The sequence below is a fragment of the Entelurus aequoreus genome, linkage group LG10 (assembly GCF_033978785.1).
Source record: "Entelurus aequoreus isolate RoL-2023_Sb linkage group LG10, RoL_Eaeq_v1.1, whole genome shotgun sequence".
Classification (NCBI taxonomy): domain Eukaryota; kingdom Metazoa; phylum Chordata; class Actinopteri; order Syngnathiformes; family Syngnathidae; genus Entelurus; species Entelurus aequoreus.
This window is the reverse complement of record NC_084740.1, coordinates 32,432,116-32,452,704: the sequence shown is the minus strand read 5'-3', so window position 1 is coordinate 32,452,704 and position 20,589 is coordinate 32,432,116. Positions and strand designations below refer to the sequence as shown.

At 41.1% G+C, this 20,589-nt stretch overlaps 1 protein-coding gene across 1 annotated transcript; it reads right to left on the bottom strand.

Annotated features, from left to right (window-relative positions):
• Nucleotides 1-1,518: 1,518 nt before the first annotated feature.
• On the bottom strand, nucleotides 1,519-20,465 carry LOC133658467 (THAP domain-containing protein 5-like). Its single transcript, XM_062060544.1, has 5 exons — nucleotides 20,213-20,465; nucleotides 9,299-9,482; nucleotides 6,860-7,506; nucleotides 4,168-4,354; nucleotides 1,519-1,833 (listed from the first exon to the last, which is right to left on the bottom strand). The coding sequence occupies exons 1-5, from the start codon at nucleotides 20,284-20,286 to the stop codon at nucleotides 1,732-1,734; spliced, it is 1,194 nt and encodes a 397-aa protein (XP_061916528.1). The 5' UTR covers nucleotides 20,287-20,465; the 3' UTR covers nucleotides 1,519-1,731.
• Between the last annotated feature and the right edge of the window lie 124 nt (nucleotides 20,466-20,589).

Sequence of the window (20,589 nt, the reverse complement as noted above, 5' to 3'; positions counted from 1 at the left end):
TTCGCTAAACACATTCTGTAAAGAAATAAAAAAGGTTAAAATAAATCCAATATGGTTATAAAAAAAAGCTTACAATTTTAGATTATACTGTTAATAACTTTTGAGCAAATATATTATGCAACCTATTTTTATGGGCTTGCCTCTTTGTGATGTTAACGGTTATACAGTATATGCCTTGAGCTCTTATTTTGAAGGCGCTAAGAGCAGAAGTGGTGACACGTTGTAGTGGAGCTGAGGTTCTGAAAGGAAGGAAATAAAGCGGTCCTCGTGTAAAACTGGAGCTTCCGTGTTTGTTATTTTGTAGTTTTATACATTACAACGTGTCACCACTTCCGCTCTAAGCGCCTTCGAAATAAGAGCTCAAGGCATATACTGTATAACAGCTTATAACAAGAATTTAACATCACAAAGAGGCAAGCCCATAAAAATAGGTTACAATAATGTACGGTTATTTTGTGACATTCTGTGTCAAAAAAAATATTGGGATATTTTCTTAGTTAATTTAAGTGATGTTGTCAACTCAAAGTGTACCAATTTATAAGACTGGAGACAATGTATTGGTTACTCAGGTCACGGGGCAATACCGGAAACATTGTAGGGGGAACTTAAGGGCGGGGGACACAGGATATGATGACATGTGTTATGTGTTGGACACCAGGAAGTGACGGAAGAAAGAGCGGGATTAAAAAAGTAGAAAATTACAATAAGCTTTATTTGTGTATTATTTAAGCTTAGAGTGCACTAACTAATAAGTGACAAGTTGGGCACACAGCAGATGTAAGCCAGTAATTTACTGTGATTAATCATGATTACAAATAATCATTTGACAGCACTAGTTAAAAACCAATCCAATATGCTAAGCACATATTGCAGCTAGCAATGAAAGACTTTTATTATTCGTGCCAACATTTATATCTTTCTCATTCCTTTTTGGTCATTTTCGCTGTTTTTTTAAGTGATTGTATTTTTTAGAACGTGCATGTAATGGACCTTAGCCCTACTTTGGACACCCCTGATTTAGTTTAACAACAACCAAATAGAATTGAGTACAAATAATATCACTTAATACACTGGGCTGCAAAGATTAATCAATCTGGAAAAAAAGTTTTGATTTGTATTCTGTTGCTCTGATGAATTGTTTAATGATAGTGACTAATACAATTTTATAAACATCCTGACCGCATGGAGAGGCTGGAACTTTAAATATGCGGCCATATTTCCCAACCAGCTACTGCAATAACACACGAGTGGTAGTGTGTTTTGTTTTTAATAATACATACGTTAACGGTACAATTTTAATGTTGATGATGTGCATTTATTACAAAAAAGAATGAAAGTTATGGCAAGTGGAAGAATTGCCGATCATTTCAATTATTTCCCCTAAAATACACATTGAGGCTATAATGTGTGTTTTATCCGATTACTCGATTAATGTGACAAACTATTGATTGGATCAATGTCTTAACTTGAGATTTTTTTAACCACGGAGGAAAAAAAAGCGACACAAGCGGCGCTGAATGAGCGTTATATTTTAATTGGATTTCAGCTGAAACAAAAAGATGGCTGCGATGAAAGAGTGAAAACTTAAAAAAAGACATTCAATATTGTCCCCAGTTATCATCCAGAAGTGTGCAAATATCACAGTTTATCAAGCCACACCCGCGTTTCAAACGATTATTACAAAAATAACAGTAGTGTTTGTCTTTCTTTGGCCCCTGAGTGTGGAGACCTTCACAGCTTCTCCTCGCCGCCGTTCAGAGTGTAAAAATAGGCCGCCTCGTCTTCCTCGTAGATGATGGCCACAGTCTCGCTGGCGCTGGTCTGTATGTACGCCTGAGGAGAGACAGCGCCACACACAGAGTCACATATTTTTCGTATTATTTACAGCGGCCCGTCATTTCATTTAACTATTTACTGTGGCCTGTGAAAGGCTGGAAATGATAAAGCACTTTCTGGCTAAATGTATTTGTGCTTTCAACTTTGACAGAAAAACAAACTTCATGCATTTGCAATTGCATATTTTCAACACTTTAATATCATTTTATCTGAAATATCTGAAATTATCGCATCATTTGACGTGGCTCTCCACATCATTTAAATTGGCCAGTCACATAATTTAAAATGGCCAGACACATCATTTAATGTGGCCTGCCAAATCATTTAATTTGGCCCGCCACATTATTTAAATGATTAAAACTAGATTTTAAATCATAAAATAAATCTTCTATTAGATGATTATTAAAACTAAAAGACATTGTAGAATTGCATACTCTATTAGTGATGTTCAAAGCTAGAAATAAAGTTCTTCCGAAGGACTTACAAAAGTTATTTGTGTTCACGTCTGAAGATGAGAACCACAGAAGGCCGTATGATTTTAAACATCCAAGAGTGCGAACAAATTTGAAACAAATGTGCTTGTCTGTTGCTGGTGTGAAAGCATGGAATTCTCTAAAGAAAGACTTAAAAAGTTGCAAGAATATCTTTGAATTTAAAAAGAGTTACAAAAAGAGACAACTGGAATTATATCAAACTGATTTTTGATTTTGAATGGACGTGTCATTGTGAAAATGCTTAAACGAAAATTAAAAAGTATGTTGGAGTTCGGGTGTTGGTGGAGGCAACAGTGATAAAGTCATCTAAAATAATTTGTGTTAAAAAGGGGGCAGATAAATATAAGAATAGTATTCTTCCATCTGCTCCTTTCTGATCATGGAAATGTATTAGAAACAAAAAAACAATGAAAATGTCAACTGTACGTGGCTTGTATATCTGCATTTTCATGAAAGGAATAATACAAATAAAAAAAAGAGCCTGTCATATAATTTTAACGGGCCCGAGATATCATTTAATTTGGCTTGCCACATAATTTAAATTGGGCAACCACGCCATTTAAAATGGTCCGCCACATTACTTAAAGTGGCCCGCCACACCACTTAATGCGGTCCTTCACATTATTTAAATGCCATATCATTTACATTGGCCCGCCATATCATATAATTTGGCTCGCCACATAATTTTAATTGGGCAGCCCCGCCATTTAAGGCGGTCCTTCACATTATTTCAAGTTGGCTGCTGCATAATTTAAATTGGCTCCCCATATAATATAATTGTCCCGCCACGTCAATTATTTTGGGCCCCCATATCATTTAAATTGGCCCGCCAGGTCATGTCATCTAATGTGGCCTGCCATATCATTGAGCGTGGCTCGCCACGCCATTTGAAATGGCGGGCAACATTCATAATTTAAATTGGCCAGCCATATCACTTAATTTGGCCTTTCACTTAATTGCGGCCATTCACATCATTTGAAGCGGCCCGCCACATAACTTGTGTGGCCTTTCATTTGAAGTGCCCTGCAACATCACTTAATGCGGCCTTTCACATCATTTGAAGTGGCCCGCCACATCACTTACGCAGCCTTTCAATCATTTGACGTGGCCCGCCACATCACTTATGCGGCCTTTCACATTATTTGAACTGGCCTGCCACATCACTTAAGGCGGCCTTTCACAACATTATTTAATCTGGCCAGCCATAACACTTAAGGCGGCCTTTCACATCATTTGAAGTGGCCCGCCACATCACTTATGCGGCCTTTCACATTATTTAAAATTGGCCTGCCATATCACTTAAGGCGGCCTTTCACATCATTTGAAGTGGCCCGCCACATCACTTATGCGGCCTTTCAATCATTTGAAGTGGCCCGCCACATCACTTATGTAGCCTTTCACATTATTTGAACTAGCCTGCCACATCACTTAATGCGGCCTTTCACAACATTATTTAAAATGGCCTGCCATATCACTTAACGCGGCCTTTCACATCATTTGAAGTGGCCCGCCACATCACTTATGCTGCCTTTCAATCATTTGAAGTGGCCCGCCACATCACTTATGCAGCCTTTCACATTATTTGAATTGGCCTGCCACATCACTTAAGGCGGCCTTTCACAACATTATTTAATATGGCCTGCCATATCACTTAAGGCGGCCTTTCACATCATTTGAAGTGGGGCCCGCCACATCACTTAACATGGTCCTGCACATCATCCAATGTGGTCTGTCACATTATTACTATTTAATGTACGTCTGAGGGGAGTCGGCGCCACACATGGAATCACATGACTCGTCACAGGAGTCGCATTGAGCAAATGTCTGGCGTCCTCACCCTCTCCAGCAGCTGCAGTCGCTCTTCAGTCAGCAGGTTGCTTTGCCTCAGCTGGCTCACCGTCACCTCAAGGCCTAGAAGCTTCTCCAGGTGGCGCCGGTGCCGCTGCTGCAGAACTTTCACCTTCTTCTGCAGCTCGGCCACGATGGCCTCCAGCTGCTTTTTGCTCAGATGGTGCTTGTGGTAGCTGGGCAAGGCGGGGGAAACGAGATTGGAATGGAGTCCAAGCTATGTTTTGGACTCAATGCATCACACAAGAAACACATTGTCCTACACGACAATTATGAAGACAAAATGGCAGTGATCAACCATTTTAAGGACTTTGTGACGTATACAGTATTACCATCTACTTACTTCTATAAAACACATTTTAAATGAATTGGTTCTATTTGAGGCTTACCAGCATGTTGCCAGCATGCATTCGAACAACCGTGTTTTTCAGACCATAGGGCGAACAGGATTATAAGGTGCACTGCCGATGAGTGGGTTTATTTTCATACAAAAGGTGCACCGGATTATAAGGTGCATTAAAGGGGTCTGGTTGGTCATTGAAGCACAGTACATCTGACTATGGTAGCCGTAATGCTCCGCATTCCTTCAAGCGGTGTTGCTTCGTAGCTCAACAAAGTCGTACTAAAACATTTTGACAGATTTTTGAGCAGTACAGCTCAATGAAACAACGTTTTGGCGTATCTTGCTTATTTATCTAGCGTCATTTATTGAACAGGCGTCAACCTGCAGTCCGCACGAATCCATCAGAACCGTGGTTAGAGAGAGCCAACCCAGATTCAGGTGATCTCCTCAATGACTGTTAAAAAGGCAGTCGCGTGACTTCAGAGCGCCAGGATTGCTACCAACTTTGCTGCTGGTCCTATGCTGTACTGCACTTTCTCACGAGAAATTTATTTTATTTGAAGAGTTTTTCGCCACGTAAACATGCGCTGCTTGAAGCTAACAAAGGACCCGTTTACCTACATCCTCTTGAAGACCCATTTTTTACGATTGTAAGACAAGATTGCGGATGACTATTGGACCAGAAGCCACATACGGCTGCGGAATGGAGAACTGAACATAGCTGCGGTAGTGACAGCGTTCTCTTTATGCGAGTGGCTCGCGAACAATTATGTTGATTTCAGTTTTGGAGGGTATTCTAATCTTTCCAAGGAAAGTTTTTAACAGCTGAGAGCTGAAAAACTGCTCCCCGCCAAGACATGGCTCCTCTTGGGACTTCACTGGAATCCCTATGAAAATATGAGGTATACATTTATCTGCCAAACATCTTTTCAATTGATTGATTCGCACACTGATTTTTTTTAGACTCACCGAGTGCCTGTTTGTTTGTTTTGTGATTAACAAGTCGAGTTGTAGGTCCAAAACTAATGAAGATTTCTGCAAAATCAGAGTAATACGTTTATTTTGGATCGTTGAGTATTTTCTGACGTAAATTGCGCTGACAGGAGCATTAGTCAGCCTGCTGGTGACTTAACACGGCATGAATGTAGAGGCGTAGTGCATCAAATACGGCCACTAAATTGCCACAAAATTATACTTTGACAAAATAAAATCACTTATTTTTTCAATTCAACACGATTCTCGATTCAAAAACGATTTTTTCCCGATTCAAAACGATTCTCTATTCATTCAATACATAGGATTTCAGCAGGATCTACCCCAGTCTGCTGACATGCAAGCAGAGTAGTAGATTTTTGTAAAAAGCTTTTATAATTGTAAAGGACAACGTTTTATCAACTGATTGCAATAATGTAAATTTGTTTTAACTATTAAATGAACAAAAATATGACTTATTTTATCTTTGTGAAAATAATGGACACAGTGTGTTGTCAAGCTTATGAGATGCGATGCAAGTGTAAGCCACTGTGACACTATTGTTCTTTTTTAAAATTTTTTATACATGTCTAATGATAATGTCAATGAGGGATTTTTAATCACTGCTATGTTGAAATTGTAACTAATATTTATACTGTTGTTGATAATATTCATTTTTGTTTCACTACTTTTGATCTGTTCTGTGTCATGTTTGTGTCTACTCTCATTTGCTCTGTTTATTGCAGTTCTGAGTGTTGCTGGTTTGGTTTTGGAATTGGATTGCATTGTTATGGTATTGCTGTGTATTGTTTTGTTGGATTGATTAATTTAAAAAAAATAAAAATAAAAATAAAATAAAAAATTTAAAAAATAAAAAAAATTTTTTTTTTAAATGAGAATCGATTCTGAATCGCACAACGTGAGAATCGCGATTCGAATTCGAATCAATTTTTCCCACACCCCTAATATTTAGACTTATAATTTTGTTTGATTTTGTCAGGAAAACTAACGCCAGAAGGACTGAAATTGCATGCTTACGTGCACAGCCGCACACGTTATCGGTAGCAAAGATGGCGCTCTTATTCAATTGGCCATACTCGCTATACACGGCTCTAGAATCTCTTATGTGTGAATGCCAACTACAGGTCACACTTATCATTAAACCATGTACCAAATAAAATTGCTTTGAGGTCGTAAGCACAACCAGAATTAGTACGTTATAAGGCGCACTGTCCCTTTTTGAGAACATTAAAGGATTTTAGGTGCGCCTTATAGTCCGAAAAATACGGTATGAAATTCTGTGTTAATAACAGAACATGAGTAAAATATTGCCTAAATTAAATCAAACACAGAATACATTTCTCACCAGTGCTCCTCCAGCTGGTGGTCTTGTCCCCGTGTGACGGCGGCATCCTGCTGGTTGTAGCCTCCATCTGCCCCAAAGTTGCGGGAAAGCAACGGCATCATCGCGTGTTTGGACACGATAGGTAGAGTGGATGTGATGGGCTCGGGGCTCAGGGCGGACGAAAGCACCATGTCCTGGGAGACCAGCAGATGGGCGCACACGTCGCTGGGGAGGACATTGGGTATGGTCTCAAAGTAAGCGATGACCTGCGTTTCGTGGTCTTGCTGGACGTGGCATGACTCCGCCGTGGGGATTTCTTCCGTTGTTGGGTCTCTGAAAACAAGTCTGTGGGCGGAGGTGGGAACAGTGACGGCGCTCTCGCCCAGCAGCTCCTCCTGGCCGTCACAAGACAGAACCACCACCTCGCCGTCGCCGTGATCATTGACCGAGTGCATTACCGTCAAAGACAGGTTTGCGGTATTTGAACCCATGACCACAGCCCACTGCTTGGATTCTGGACCCTCCCCCGACTCCCTCAGGTTGATCCCATGCATCTGTGACGAGTCAACTTGTTCTACCGTTCTGTCCACTGATGGTGCAAGACTTGGATTAGTGTTTGGGCAAAACACTTTCACTTTCTTCTGAGTACCATCCATCACTTTGCGTTTCTATGAGGATAACAAAAAACAATGTTTTTGCAGAGGCTACATATGGAAGGAACTACTACCTGTACTTGCATTAGAATATAAGTGGACATTCCCAATCTACTAGATCCCATGTGTCAAACTCAAGGCTTGTGGGCCACATCTGGTCCGCCACGTCATTTAAAATGGCTCGCCACATTAAATAATGTGGTCCATCACATTATTCAATGTGGTCCCTCACATTATTTAATGTTTATTTGGCCCATCACATTATTTAAAGTGGTCATTCACAATGTTTATTGTGGCCCATCACATCAACAATGTGGTCCTTCACATTATTTACAGTAATCCATCACATTATTTAGTGTAGTCCATTACATTATTTAATGTGGTCCAGCACATCATTTAATGTGGTCCATCACATAATTTTTAATGTGGTCCATCACATTTTTAATGTGGTCCATCACATCATTTAATGTGGTCTATCACATTACTCAATGTGGTCCATCGCATTATTCAATGTGGTCCATGACATTATTCAATGTGGTCCATCACATTATTTAATATGGTCCATCACATCATTTAATGTGGTCCATCACAACATTTAATGTGGTCTATCACATTATTCAATGTGGTCCCATCGCATTATTCAATGTGGTCCATCACATTATTTAATATGGTCCATCACATCATTTAATATGGTCCATCACATCATTTAATGTGGTCCATCACATCATTTAATGTGGTCCATCACATTATTTAATGTGGTCCATCACATTATTTAATTTAGTTCATCACAACATTTAATGTAGTGCATCACATCATTTAATGTGGCCCATGACATCATTTTATGGTCCATCACATTCAATAATATGGTCCATCACATTATTTATGTGGCATGTGAAAAGCTGGAAATATTAAAGCACTTTCTGGCTAAACATATTTTTTCTTTCAAATATGTCGAATTAACTGCGTGCAACTTTCTACACTTTATTATCATTGCAACAGAAACGATCCGTCCTGCAACATTAATTATTTTGTACCACCACTCCATTTAATGTGGCCCACCATGTGATTTATGTGGCCTGGGAAAAGGCTGGAAATAACAAATGCACTTTCTTGACAAATGTATTTGTTCTTTCAATTTTGACAGAAAAATTAACTGCATGTAATTGCATATTTGTATACTTATCCGACTGTGCAGCACTTTTTTTTTGTTTAAATATGTGCTTGACCTCCTCAGTGGCCTTGTGGTTGGAGTGTCCGCCCTGAGATCGGTAGGTTGTGAGTTCAAACCCCGGCCGAGTCATACCAAAGACTGTAAAAATGGGAGCCATTACCTCCCTGCTTGGCACTCAGCATCAAGGGTTGGAATTGGGGGTTATATCACCAAAAATGATTCCCGGGCTCGGCACCGCTGCTGCTCACTGCTCCCCTCACCTCCCAGGGGGCGAACAAGGGAATGGGTCAAATGCAGAGGACACATTTCACCACACCTAGTGTGTGTGTGTGTGTGAGACAATCATTGGTACTTTAACTTTAACATCTTGACTTGTGATATCCTTCAAACTGTAGTTAAAAAATATAATAATCAAAAACAGCTATTATACGTTTATATTCATATATTCACTGTTACAAGCGGCCCTCTGAGGGCAGCCATGATTGCGATGGATAAAATAGAGTTTGACACTTGTGCACTAGATGAAGTAAATATACTTGCAGATTGTACAAAGAAGCATATATAGTGTGACTGGACGTTGTGTGTAGAACTAGTGGATTAAGACGGTGGTCCAGTCATGTTTTGTTTTTGTCTTACCTCGGCTTTCCGGAAGACGGTGGGCACGGCGTCACTCTCGAGGTAACGGATCCCCCAACGTACTTTGAAGCACGGCGCCGCAAAGTGCTCGTGGCAGATGTACTGGTGTCGTGAGGGAGTCCAGTTCTCCCGTCCCATGTTGCTCAGCCACAGCTGCAGCCGCTCAGGGTCCTGCAGGGGGAACCTAGGATGAAGCGAAGGACAAACTTTATGAATGATGTCGCCTAACTTGCATAATTCGCTGTGACACATTTGAATTAGGGATGGGCGATATGGCATAAAATCTATACTGCGATCTATATTGCAAAGCTATAACAATATATGTCACGATATATTATTTGGTATATAAATTATAATAGAACCATTTTAAACTGGGTTACAAAGGCTCCTCATTTGGCTACTGACGTATTCGGGAACATATTGCGTCATTTGCGGTGATATTTCCACAAAATGGTTATTAATCTATTTCTACTGTTAATATCTGGTTAATTTCTGTTGTAACAAGGTTCTATCTAGAGATGTCCGATAATATCGGCAGGCCGATATTATCGGCCGATAAATGCTTTAAAATGTAATATCGTAAATTATCGGTATAATTTATTTATTTAAAAAAAAAATTAAATCAACATAAAAAAACACAATATACACTTACCATTAGTGCACCAACCCAAAAAACCTCCCTGCCCCATTTACACTCATTCACACAAAAGGGTTGTTTCTTTCTGTTATTGATATTCTGGTTCCTTCATTATATATCAATATATATCAATACAGTCTGCAAAGGATACAGTCCGTAAGCACACATGATTGTGCGTGCTGCTGGTCCACTAATAGTACTAACCTTTAACAGTTAATTGTACTCATTTTCATTAATTACTAGTTTCTATGTAACTGTTTGTATATTGTTTGACTTTCTTTTTTATTCAAGAAAATGTTTTAAATGTATTTATCTTATTTTTATTTATTTAAAAAGGACCTTATCTTCACCATACCTGGTTGTCCAATTTCGGCATAATAATGTGTTAATTCCACGACTGTATATATCGGTATCGGTTGATATCGGTATCTGTAATTAAGAGTTGGACAATATCGGAATATCGGATATCGGCAAAAAAGCCATTATCGGACATCCCTAGTTCTATGTAAAGTTCTGCTAAAATTATTGTAAGGCGGATCCTTATACATTTACATTCATAAATGATCAGCTGTTACAAGTGGCCCTCCAAGGGGAAGCCATAACTCAGTGTGGCCCTCAATAAAGATTAGTTTGACATCCCTGTCCTACGGTGTTTAGTGTATCGCAGTGTTTCTTTTCCATAGGGCTGGGGCCCATTAATGGGCTGTGAGCATCTACTAAAGGGCTGCCAAATTTTTTTTTCCTTAGCTGTGGTCTGTATGGGCCACAGCGTTAGTCAATAGCAATACACTTTTACACCACTTGTGGCAGTAATGACAATAGCAAACAGAAGTCTAGAGCAAAATCTGGAACTTTTTAGGCGCAAACATTATGACTAAAGTGGTAAAGCTGTGTTTTCATTTACATTTTCATTTTGTCTAATTTTAGTTAAACATATTATCTATTACTTTAGTCTAACTTTATTTATTTTGGCACTGCATAACTGTACTTTTCATCAGTTATTTAGGAGTCCCTCCTTTTGCAGTATATTTGATTAGTATTTATTGTTGTAATCAACCTGACCTAAGCCTAACTTGATATTATTTGTAGTTAACACATTCTTAATATTATTTGATAAGGTTTAAGTTCTTCTCATTCATTGCGTTTTCTTTATTTTCATGACTATTTACATTTTAAATTGTGACCGAAGGCATCACAACTATGAATGGACACAAGTGGAGTTATGTACTTAACAAAAAAAGGTGAAATAACTGAAACATGTTTTAAAGTTAAAAAAGTTAAAGTACCAATGATTGTCACACACACACTAGGTGTGGTGAAATTTGTCCTCTGCATTTGACCCATTCCCTTCTTCACCCCTTGGGAGGTGAGGGGAGCAGTGAGCAGCAGTATTCTAGTTTCTTCAAAAGAGCCACCCTTTGCTCTGATTACTTTTTTGCACACTGTAGGAGCCAAATAGAGAGCCATACTTGAATCCATGTTTATATTGTTATTTTTGAGTGATTGATTTGTGTATGTCAGTGTGCACCGTTTGCAGGTGGTGAAAAGTTCCCACGCAGGCCTATAAGGGGCAGAAGTGCGCTGGGCGCGTGATTGACAGTCGGGCACCAGCATACCGTCTTTGACCTCACCTGTCTGTAGACCTCACCTGTCTGTAGACCTCAGCTTTATATAAGCTACAATTTATTTTGTTTCCCAAATATTCTGTTACTTGATTATTGTAAATATAACAATCTTCAATTGCGCTGCTGGATCAGTTTGAATTAGTGGATGGAAAGCGGGAAAAGGAAGAATACGTGACAAGGAAGGCTGTGTATGGTGTGAGTCAGACAAGATGCCCGCGCCACAAGTGGAACAAACATTTGAAACAAAGGGGTTATAGGAACAATCACTTTCAGTGTTTTATGCCGCTACAAGTTGTCAAAGACGTGCTGTGGAAGTACAGCCGACAGGATTGCGCACCAAGCAGGAAGCAAGGCCAAAGCGCATGGTGCAGGAACAAAGGACTTCTTTCATTAAGGTTTGTGATAAACCATCAAACTCATTCGTTAAAAGGACTCTATAGTAATATCAAGTGAGTTTTTCTGGACATTATCATGCAAGAAATGTTTATTTTTGGGACCGCGATCACCGCGTAATGATTTTTAAAAGTTACATTACAAACATTTGGTGACGGGCTTACGCGCGCGCGCCCGACGGCCCGTGAACGGACATTTAATTCCCAAAAAGGATAAAGACTATTTTTGGAATCTTTTATATTCACTTGGAAGTGTAAACATTTTTTGATGTACCAAGTGAAGGATTTTTGTTGATTAAAAGAGGAAAATGTCAACTAATAATTCAGCCGAAGGAGGAGAAATGACGACGATTGCGCAGGAGGCTTCTCGTGTGCGCGCCGCCAGAATAGGCAAAATGTCACACATAACAAGGCGAATGAACATTGTGCACAATTTGATGGTGGATACAGAGGCTTTAAAAGAAGTGAAAATAAATATGAGCAAGTTTAATGAATTCCTAATGGAGTTTAAATCTCTGCACAGATCATATTCTGAAAATTTAGAGCCAGACGAGCGAAGGGCTGATGACCAAACATGGTATCAGCCTAAAATTGCTCTTATAGATGCCTTTGAAGTTGAGGTGTCCCGATGGATATCAGATCTTGAAAACCCCTCAACCCACACCTGTGCTCCTCCACCCGAGGACATTGTTATATTTAAAGACAGAGATTTAATAACTGGTCATTTAAAGACAATTTAGAGGAGGCGGGCAGCCTATATAGGCATGAACTAACTGGTCACCCAGGCATAGTGTCAACCAGGGTGGCATCAGTCAAGTCCTCCAGTTCAGGACAGTCATCCAATAATTCCTCTTCATCATTGCGGATTAGAGCGGAGGCGGAAAAGGTTGCTTTGACAGCCAGGGCAGCAAGGTTGCAGGAAAAGTATAATATTGAAGAACAGGAGTTAATGTGCAGGAAAAAAGAGAGGCTTTGGAGTTAAAAACAGAAATAGAGGCGGCTAATGCTAAAATTAACTACTTGAGGGAAGTAGAAGGTTTAGAGGTGCATGGTGCAGATCAGAGAGCAGCAGTTACAGGGGTAGCATTTGATCCATCAAGGTGTGGTTCACCTGTGGGAAGCCCAGTGGTTAGGCCCAAGGAAGGAGTTCAGATTCAGTTCCCCACTACTCTGTTCGATGCATCTATACCCCAAGTTCCACCTGCCAGCTTCCAACCTCAGCAGGCCCCAACTCAACCGCAGCAGGTCCCAGTTGTACCTCTGCAGGCCCCTTGTCAGCCTGCCGGTCTCTATCCCCAGCAGGCCCCTGTTCACCAAGCTGTGCCTGCCAGTTTCCAGTTCCAACCTCAACAAGCCACCCCCAGCTCAACACAGAACAATCAGCTGATCAAAATTCTGGAAGCCCAAAATGAACTGACTAAGATTCTTGTGAAACAGCAGCTTCTGTCCACCCTCCCACAAGGAAGTGTTCCCTTCTTTGATGGAAAAATCTTGGAGTACAAGTCATTCATCCATTCCTTTGAACACATGGTCGAAAGTAAAACGGACAATGACAGGGACAGGTTGCAGTTCCTCATCCAGTACACAAAAGGCCATGCTCAAAAGCTAGTCAAAAGTTGTGAATATATGTCACCAGACAGAGGCTACCAGAAAGCCAAAAGGTTATTAAAAGAGAACTTTGGTCATGACTTTAAAATTGCTTGTGCATACCTAGATAAGGTCCAGACCTGGCCTCCAATTAGGGCAGAGGATTCCAAATCCTTGCAGGAGTATGCCATGTTCCTCAGGAGCTGCTGTAATACCATGGAGGAGACGGAGTACATGGACGAACTAGACACAGTGGCCAATATGAGAAGCATTGCGTTTAAGTTGCCATTCAAGCTGAAGGAGAAATGGCGCAACAAAGCCTATGAGCAGCAGGAAGAGCACAACCGCAGGGTGAGGGTTTTAGACCTGGTTAGCTTTATAGAAAAGCAAGCTCGTGTGGCAGCCCATCCAGTCTTTGGAGAGCTAAGGGTACAGGAGCAGTCAGCAATAGGAAAGGCTAACGCTAGACCCTCGGTAAAGCCACAACACTCAAAGCCAGCTGGTAGTAGTTTTGCCACAAGTATTACTATTAGCCCAACGGAGTCCAAGCCAGAGTCTGACTCAGAGCCCATTTGTCTAACTTGTAAAAACAAACACCCACTAGAGTTGTGTAGATGGTTCATTAAGAAGAAGCACAGAGACAAGCTTAGTTTCCTAAAGAGCCAGGGCATGTGCTTTGCCTGTCTTTTAATAGGGCACATGAGTTCTGTTTGTCCAAGTCGTCAGACATGTAGACTGTGTAAAAAATCTCACCCAAGTGTTTTACATTATGACAGGAAAGACAAGGCATCGAAAGAGGTAGAAAAGCCCTTTAGAGATGCAAGCAGTGCAGGAGCAGAGCTATGTGGCCATATAGGGGCCGGGGACCAAGAGAGTGTTCTGTCCATTGTCCCAGTCAAAGTTAAGGCAGGGAAGGGCAGAAAGGTCCTCTCAGTTTATGCACTCCTTGACCCTGGATCCTCCGCTAGCTTCTGTTCTGAACAGCTTATGGCCCAGTTGAAAGTAAAAGGAGTAAAGACCCATATCCTACTAAGGACCATGAATCAGAAAAGGTCTGTCCCAACTCACATGGTAGCTGGGCTGGAAGTTTCTGCACTGGACAGCAATCATTTCCTACCTCTTCCTGTTGTCTTCACACAGAAAGAAATGCCAGTCACCACAAGCAGCATCCCCAAACAGGAAGACATAGCCCCATGGCCATATTTAGGCAACATTATACTCCCGAGCATCAGTTCAAAGGTGGAGCTGTTGATAGGCACAAATGCTCCAAAACTGTTAGAGCCATGGGAGGTTATAAATAGCCATGGTGGGGGTCCACATGCAGTGAGAACGCTATTGGGATGGGTGGTTAACGGGCCATTTAGAGGTCAGAAGAGACAGGCAGTGAGTGCAACTGTGAACAGTATTTCAGTTGCAAATCTGGAGGAGCTTTTAATTTCCCAGTATAACCTGGAGTTCAGTGAGGTAGTGTCAGAGGAAAAGACTAAGCTGTCAGTAGAAGACAAACAGTTTTTAGAGATAGCCAATGAGGCAGTGCTACAGGACGGACACTACAGTCTGAAATTACCCTTCAGAAAGCCCACGGTCAACCTGCCCAACAACCGCCCAAGTGCCGAACAGTGCCTCCAAAGCCTGAAAAGAAAAATGGAAAGGAACCAGCAACTCAAACAGGAGTGTGTTGCATCTCTCAATGACATTCTGGAAAGCCACTATGCTGAGGAGGTGCCAGAGGAGGAGCTCAGCCAGACAAAGGTTTGGTACATACCGCACCACAGAGTGTACCACCCCAAAAAGAAGAAACTCAGGGTGGTTTTTGACTGTGCAGCCACCTACAAAGGTGTATCCCTCAAAACAAAGCTGTCTCAATGGAGGTATGTAGGCAGTAAGGACAATCCAGCTGACGATGCCTCCAGAGGGCTGAGTACCAGCAGATTGATGCAGCAAAGAAGATGGATACATGCCCCTGACTTTTTATGGAAAGCCAAAAGGAAAGTTGGCCTGCACAGGAAACATGGGGCTCCAAGTCAGTGTTACAGGATGACCCAGAAGTCAGAAAGAACACTACTGTCTTCACTACAGTGGTAAACACTGAAACCCCCATAAACCAGCTGCTTTCCTCCTTTTCAAACTGGAAAAAGCTCCTTAGAGCAGTGGCATGGTATCTGAAGATGAAGAACATTCTAAGCTTGCTTGCTAAAAGGAAAAAGGAACTCCTCTCAGGTCAAACTGCCACCCGTTCACACAGCTACAACGTGAACAAGGAACTCAAAACTTTCAGGTCCACACTTGGTGGACAGTGCCTCACAGTGGAAGATGTCTCGCAGGCCGAAAAGTCAGTGATCATCCATGTCCAAAGACAATCATTCCCTGTGGAGATGGCAACACTCAAAACGGCTTCATCTAGTGTTCGTAAGAGCAGCAACATCAGCAGGTTAGATCCCATGCTAGATGAAGGCATGTTAAGGGTAGGGGGTAGGTTGCATAGATCTGCAATGCCTGAGGAAGCCAAGCACCCCTGTATCCTCCCCAAAGATGCTCATATCTCAACTCTCATCCTGAGACACATTCACGAACACACTGGACACAGTAAAGAACCACATGCTTTCTGAGCTCCGAAAGAAATACTGGGTGGTAAAGGGAAACTCCGCAGCAAGAAAGGTGATTTCAAAGTGTGTTGTGTGTCGACGTGTGAGAGGAAAAACAGGAGAGCAAAAAATGGCAAGTTTACCCCAAGAGAGAATCCTCCCTGACCTCCCTCCCTTTACTAATGTCTGGTTAGACTACTTTGGCCCAATCACAGTTAAAAGAGGGAGGAGCCTAGTCAAAAGGTATGGGGCCCTCTTTACCTGTATGAGCAGTAGAGCGGTGCATTTGGAGGTAGCCTACACACTAGATACTAACTCATGCATCCATGCTGTAAGGAGGTTTGCCTGTAGGAGAGGACAAGTTAAGCACATTCGATTCGACAATGGCACTAACCTGGTGGGAGCTCAAGCTGAGCTCAAAAAGGCCCTGAGTTCACTAGATGACAGGAAAATCCAAGGCTCCCTTCTCTCTGAGGGAATTCAGTGGACATTCAATCCACCCGCAGCCTCCCACCACGGTGGAGTCTGGGAGAGGCTCATCAGGTCTGTCAGACAGGTACTCAACTCTACTCTCCACCAACAAATCATTGATGATGAGGGCCTGCACACCATCTTTTGCGAGGCAGAGGCAATCCTCAACAGTCGTCCCCTCTCCACAGTCTCCCCAGATCCACAGGACTTAGAGCCGCTGACCCCAAACCACATTCTCCTTCTAAAAACTCAACCCATCATTCCTCCTGGCACCTTCGAGAAAAGGGATCTCTACGCCAGGCGCCGCTGGAAACAGGTCCAGTATATGGCTGACCTTTTCTGGCACAGATGGACAAGGGAGTATCTGGCGCTTCTGCAGGAAAGACAGAAATGGACCCAAGTGAGGAACAACCTGCAGCCAGGAGATGTGGTCCTGGTGGTCGACCCCACAGCCCCACGGGGCTCCTGGCCATTGGGCAGAATACTGGAGACTCGGCCAGATGGAGGAGGCCTGGTCCGGTCAGTCAACCTCCAAACAAAGACTTCAGTCATCGAAAGGCCTATCACCAAGCTGTGCCGCGTCCTGGAGGCTGAGGGCTGACTGGTCAGTCATGGAGACCAGACCACAAGACACGCACAAGGGACGTAATGTATATACTTTATTTTCTCTCAAGGCTTTGCCTTTTGTTTGTTTATTATGGAATAGGCTCCTCTTTTTTTTTGCATTAAATTAATGAATGTGATTGAGTCTGTAAAGATCAATCAGGGGCCGGTGTGTAGGAGCCAAATAGAGAGCCATACTTGAATCCATGTTTATATTGTTATTTTTGAGTGATTGATTAGCCTACTACGGAGCCCCTAAAGGGACATGGGGTAATTTTTTATTTTTTTTTAGGTATGTATCTCGTGCGCACGAGGAACTATCTTGTGCTCACACAAAAGTTTCTTGTGCGCTCGAGATACTTTCTCGTGGCACGAGATGTTTTCCCGTGAGCACAAGAAACATATAGGGACATGGGGAAAATATTTTTTTAAGATATGTTTCTTGTGCTCATGGGAAAACATCTCCTGCGGACGAGAAACCTTCGCGTGAGCACGAGATACATATCTAAAAAAAAAAACAATTCCCCCATGTCCCTTTAGGGCAGACCTGGGCAATTTAAGGCCCGGGGGCCACATGCGGCCCATTAAGCTTTTCAATCTGGCCCGCCGGACATTCCCAAATAATTTTTTTAGATCTTTAAGATGGAAACTGTAGCTGCCATTATGATGTGCAGTGATGTTTTATAAAGACCGGAAGTCTTCAACTATACAAAGTATTTAAATGGTTAGAATCTGCGCTTTTGAATTATATACCAGTTACTATGGTAATCTAATTAGTTACTATGGTAATGCAAGTCACAGCAGCTCAGACGAGGCACCAAGCAGTGTGGGTGGGAGCGTTTCTACAGAGTGATTCCAGAGCCTGAAATGTGGGTGTCAGGGACAGACGCGGAAGGAGATTTTTACAACAAAGTTCTACAAGAAAAGTGATATGTCAGATTGTAGTGTTTTGGGGTTTTTGTACCCTTCACATTCATATTTCCCCGTGTTTGTTGCACTTTTGTTGTGTTTCGCTTGATTGTAAAATATGTAGATGGAGAGGGGGTGTGACGTTATGTTGTCAACATTCAGTGTTTTATCGTTCAGAGTTAATATCGTAAATCCCACATTCTTTATATTCATGTACATTCTGGGTGTCTCATTCAGTAAAACATTTAAAATTCCATTCCGTTTTTTTATAACGTTTTTAGCTTTTAGACATTATTGTGAGGTTTTGTATTAGTGTTCCTAAAAATAGGACCCAAACACACACATATTGTACAGCAGATTGTCACAGTTTATATGTGTGTTATATATATATATATATATATATCTATATATATATATATATATATATATATAGATATATAGATAGATAGATAGATAGATAGATATACCGGCCCCCAGACACATTTTTTTCTCTAAATGTGGCCCCCAGGTCAAAATAATTGCCCAGGCCTGCTTTAGGGGCTCCGTAACATTCTCTCGATGAGTTTCAAGAGGTAGTCACCTGAAATGGTTTTCACTTCACAGGCGTGCTTGAAGCTCATCGAGAGAATGCTAAGAGTGTGCAAAGCAGTAATCAGAGCAAAGGAGAAACTACAATATAAAACATGTTTTCAGTTATTTCACCTTTTTTTTGTTCAGAGCAAAGGAGAAACTACAATATAAAACATGTTTTCAGTTATTTCACCTTTTTTTTGTTAAGTACATAACTCCACATGTGCTCATTCATAGTTGTGATGCCTTCAGTGACAATCTACAATGTAAATAGTCATAGAAATAAATAAAAAACGCATTAAATGAGGAGAAGGTGTGTCCAAACGTTTGGCCTGTACTGTATTTAATGAATACGGTTAAAATCGAGAATAAGATTTCTAATTCAGTGTTAGTATTTGAGTGGGCACCTGGCCCTTCTGTAGTGGAAAAGTTGGGCCCAAAGGTCAAAAAGATTAAGAACCCTTGGTGTAGCATATTTAGCTATTCCTTCTCTTCTAGTGATAATACTTGAAAAAACAAAAAACAAAGACCAAATTTGTTTGTGGCAGGCATGGGAAACACTACAATTAGAGATGTCGATAAATGCTTTAAAATGTAATATCAGAAATTATCGATTTTTATTATCGGTATCGTTTTTTTTTTATTAAATCAACATAAAAAACACAAGATACACTTACAATTAGTACACTAACCCAAAAAACCTCCCTCCCCCATTCACACAAAAGGGTTGTTTCTTTCTGTTATTAATATTCTGGTTCCTACATTATATATCAATATATATCAATACAGTCTGCAAGGGATACAGTCCGTAAGCACACATGATTGCGCGTGCTGCTGGTCCACTGATAGTACTAACCTTTAACAGTTAATTTTACTCATTTTCATTAATTACTAGTTTCTATGTAACTGTTTTTATATTGTTTTACTTTCTTTTTTATTCAAGAAAATGTTTTGAATTTATTTATCTTATTTTTATTTTTTAAATGACCTTATCTTCACCATACCTGGTTGTCCAAATTAGGCATAATAATGTGTTAATTTCACGACTGCATATATCGGTATCGGTTGATATCGGTATCGGTAATTAAGTTGGACAATGTCGGATATCGGCAAAAAGCCATTATCGGACATCCCTAACTACAAATAATAATTGATGAGTATGATATTAAATATGAAGTTTAAAGGGGAATGGAGAGGACAGATGTATACACAGTAGAACTCCAATTACTTGAGAAGCTCCACTTCAAATTATGTAACGGATCAGTAAACACAAGCAGTGATTGAATCGAAACTTAGAGTCTTAAAGGTCAAAACAAGACACAACGAACCCAACTCCTTCATAAAAGCAGAAAATACCAACATCCGTGTTATTATTACTAATAAAGTCTCAATCAAATTTCGACACTAGACAGGCCAAGCAGACATTTCTATACAGACATGTGTTGATAGTCATTTGAAGAAGACGCGCCTTGTCACCACGACGACCTGAGAGGCAAAGGACTCAAACAAACCCAAAACCCAGCTCGCTAACTTACTTGTAGAAACTTTTCCGGTCGCTGCCGCCCGCTGAGTCATTTTTACAGTTGGGCACCGCGCAATATTTCGGCATGTCGTCCTTCGTCTCGTCGTCGTTGTTGTGTCAATAAAGTGTCTGCGCGTCCACAACAAGGTGAAACTCGTGCTGTATTGACAAGGCGCGGCGCATAGTTGACGCGCCAGGATCAGCTGTTTGGACCACTGGCGTCATATTAAAGCGCCTGTCACTGTACGACTCACTGGCGCCAAAAACACCTCAGCGATGTTGTTTCCCATTCCTTTTCATGTATGTGCGAAACTTGTTCCTCCAAACACGTTAACATCAGTTTCATGTCTGACTGTTTTTTTAAATAATGTTTTCTGCTTGATAGACGAC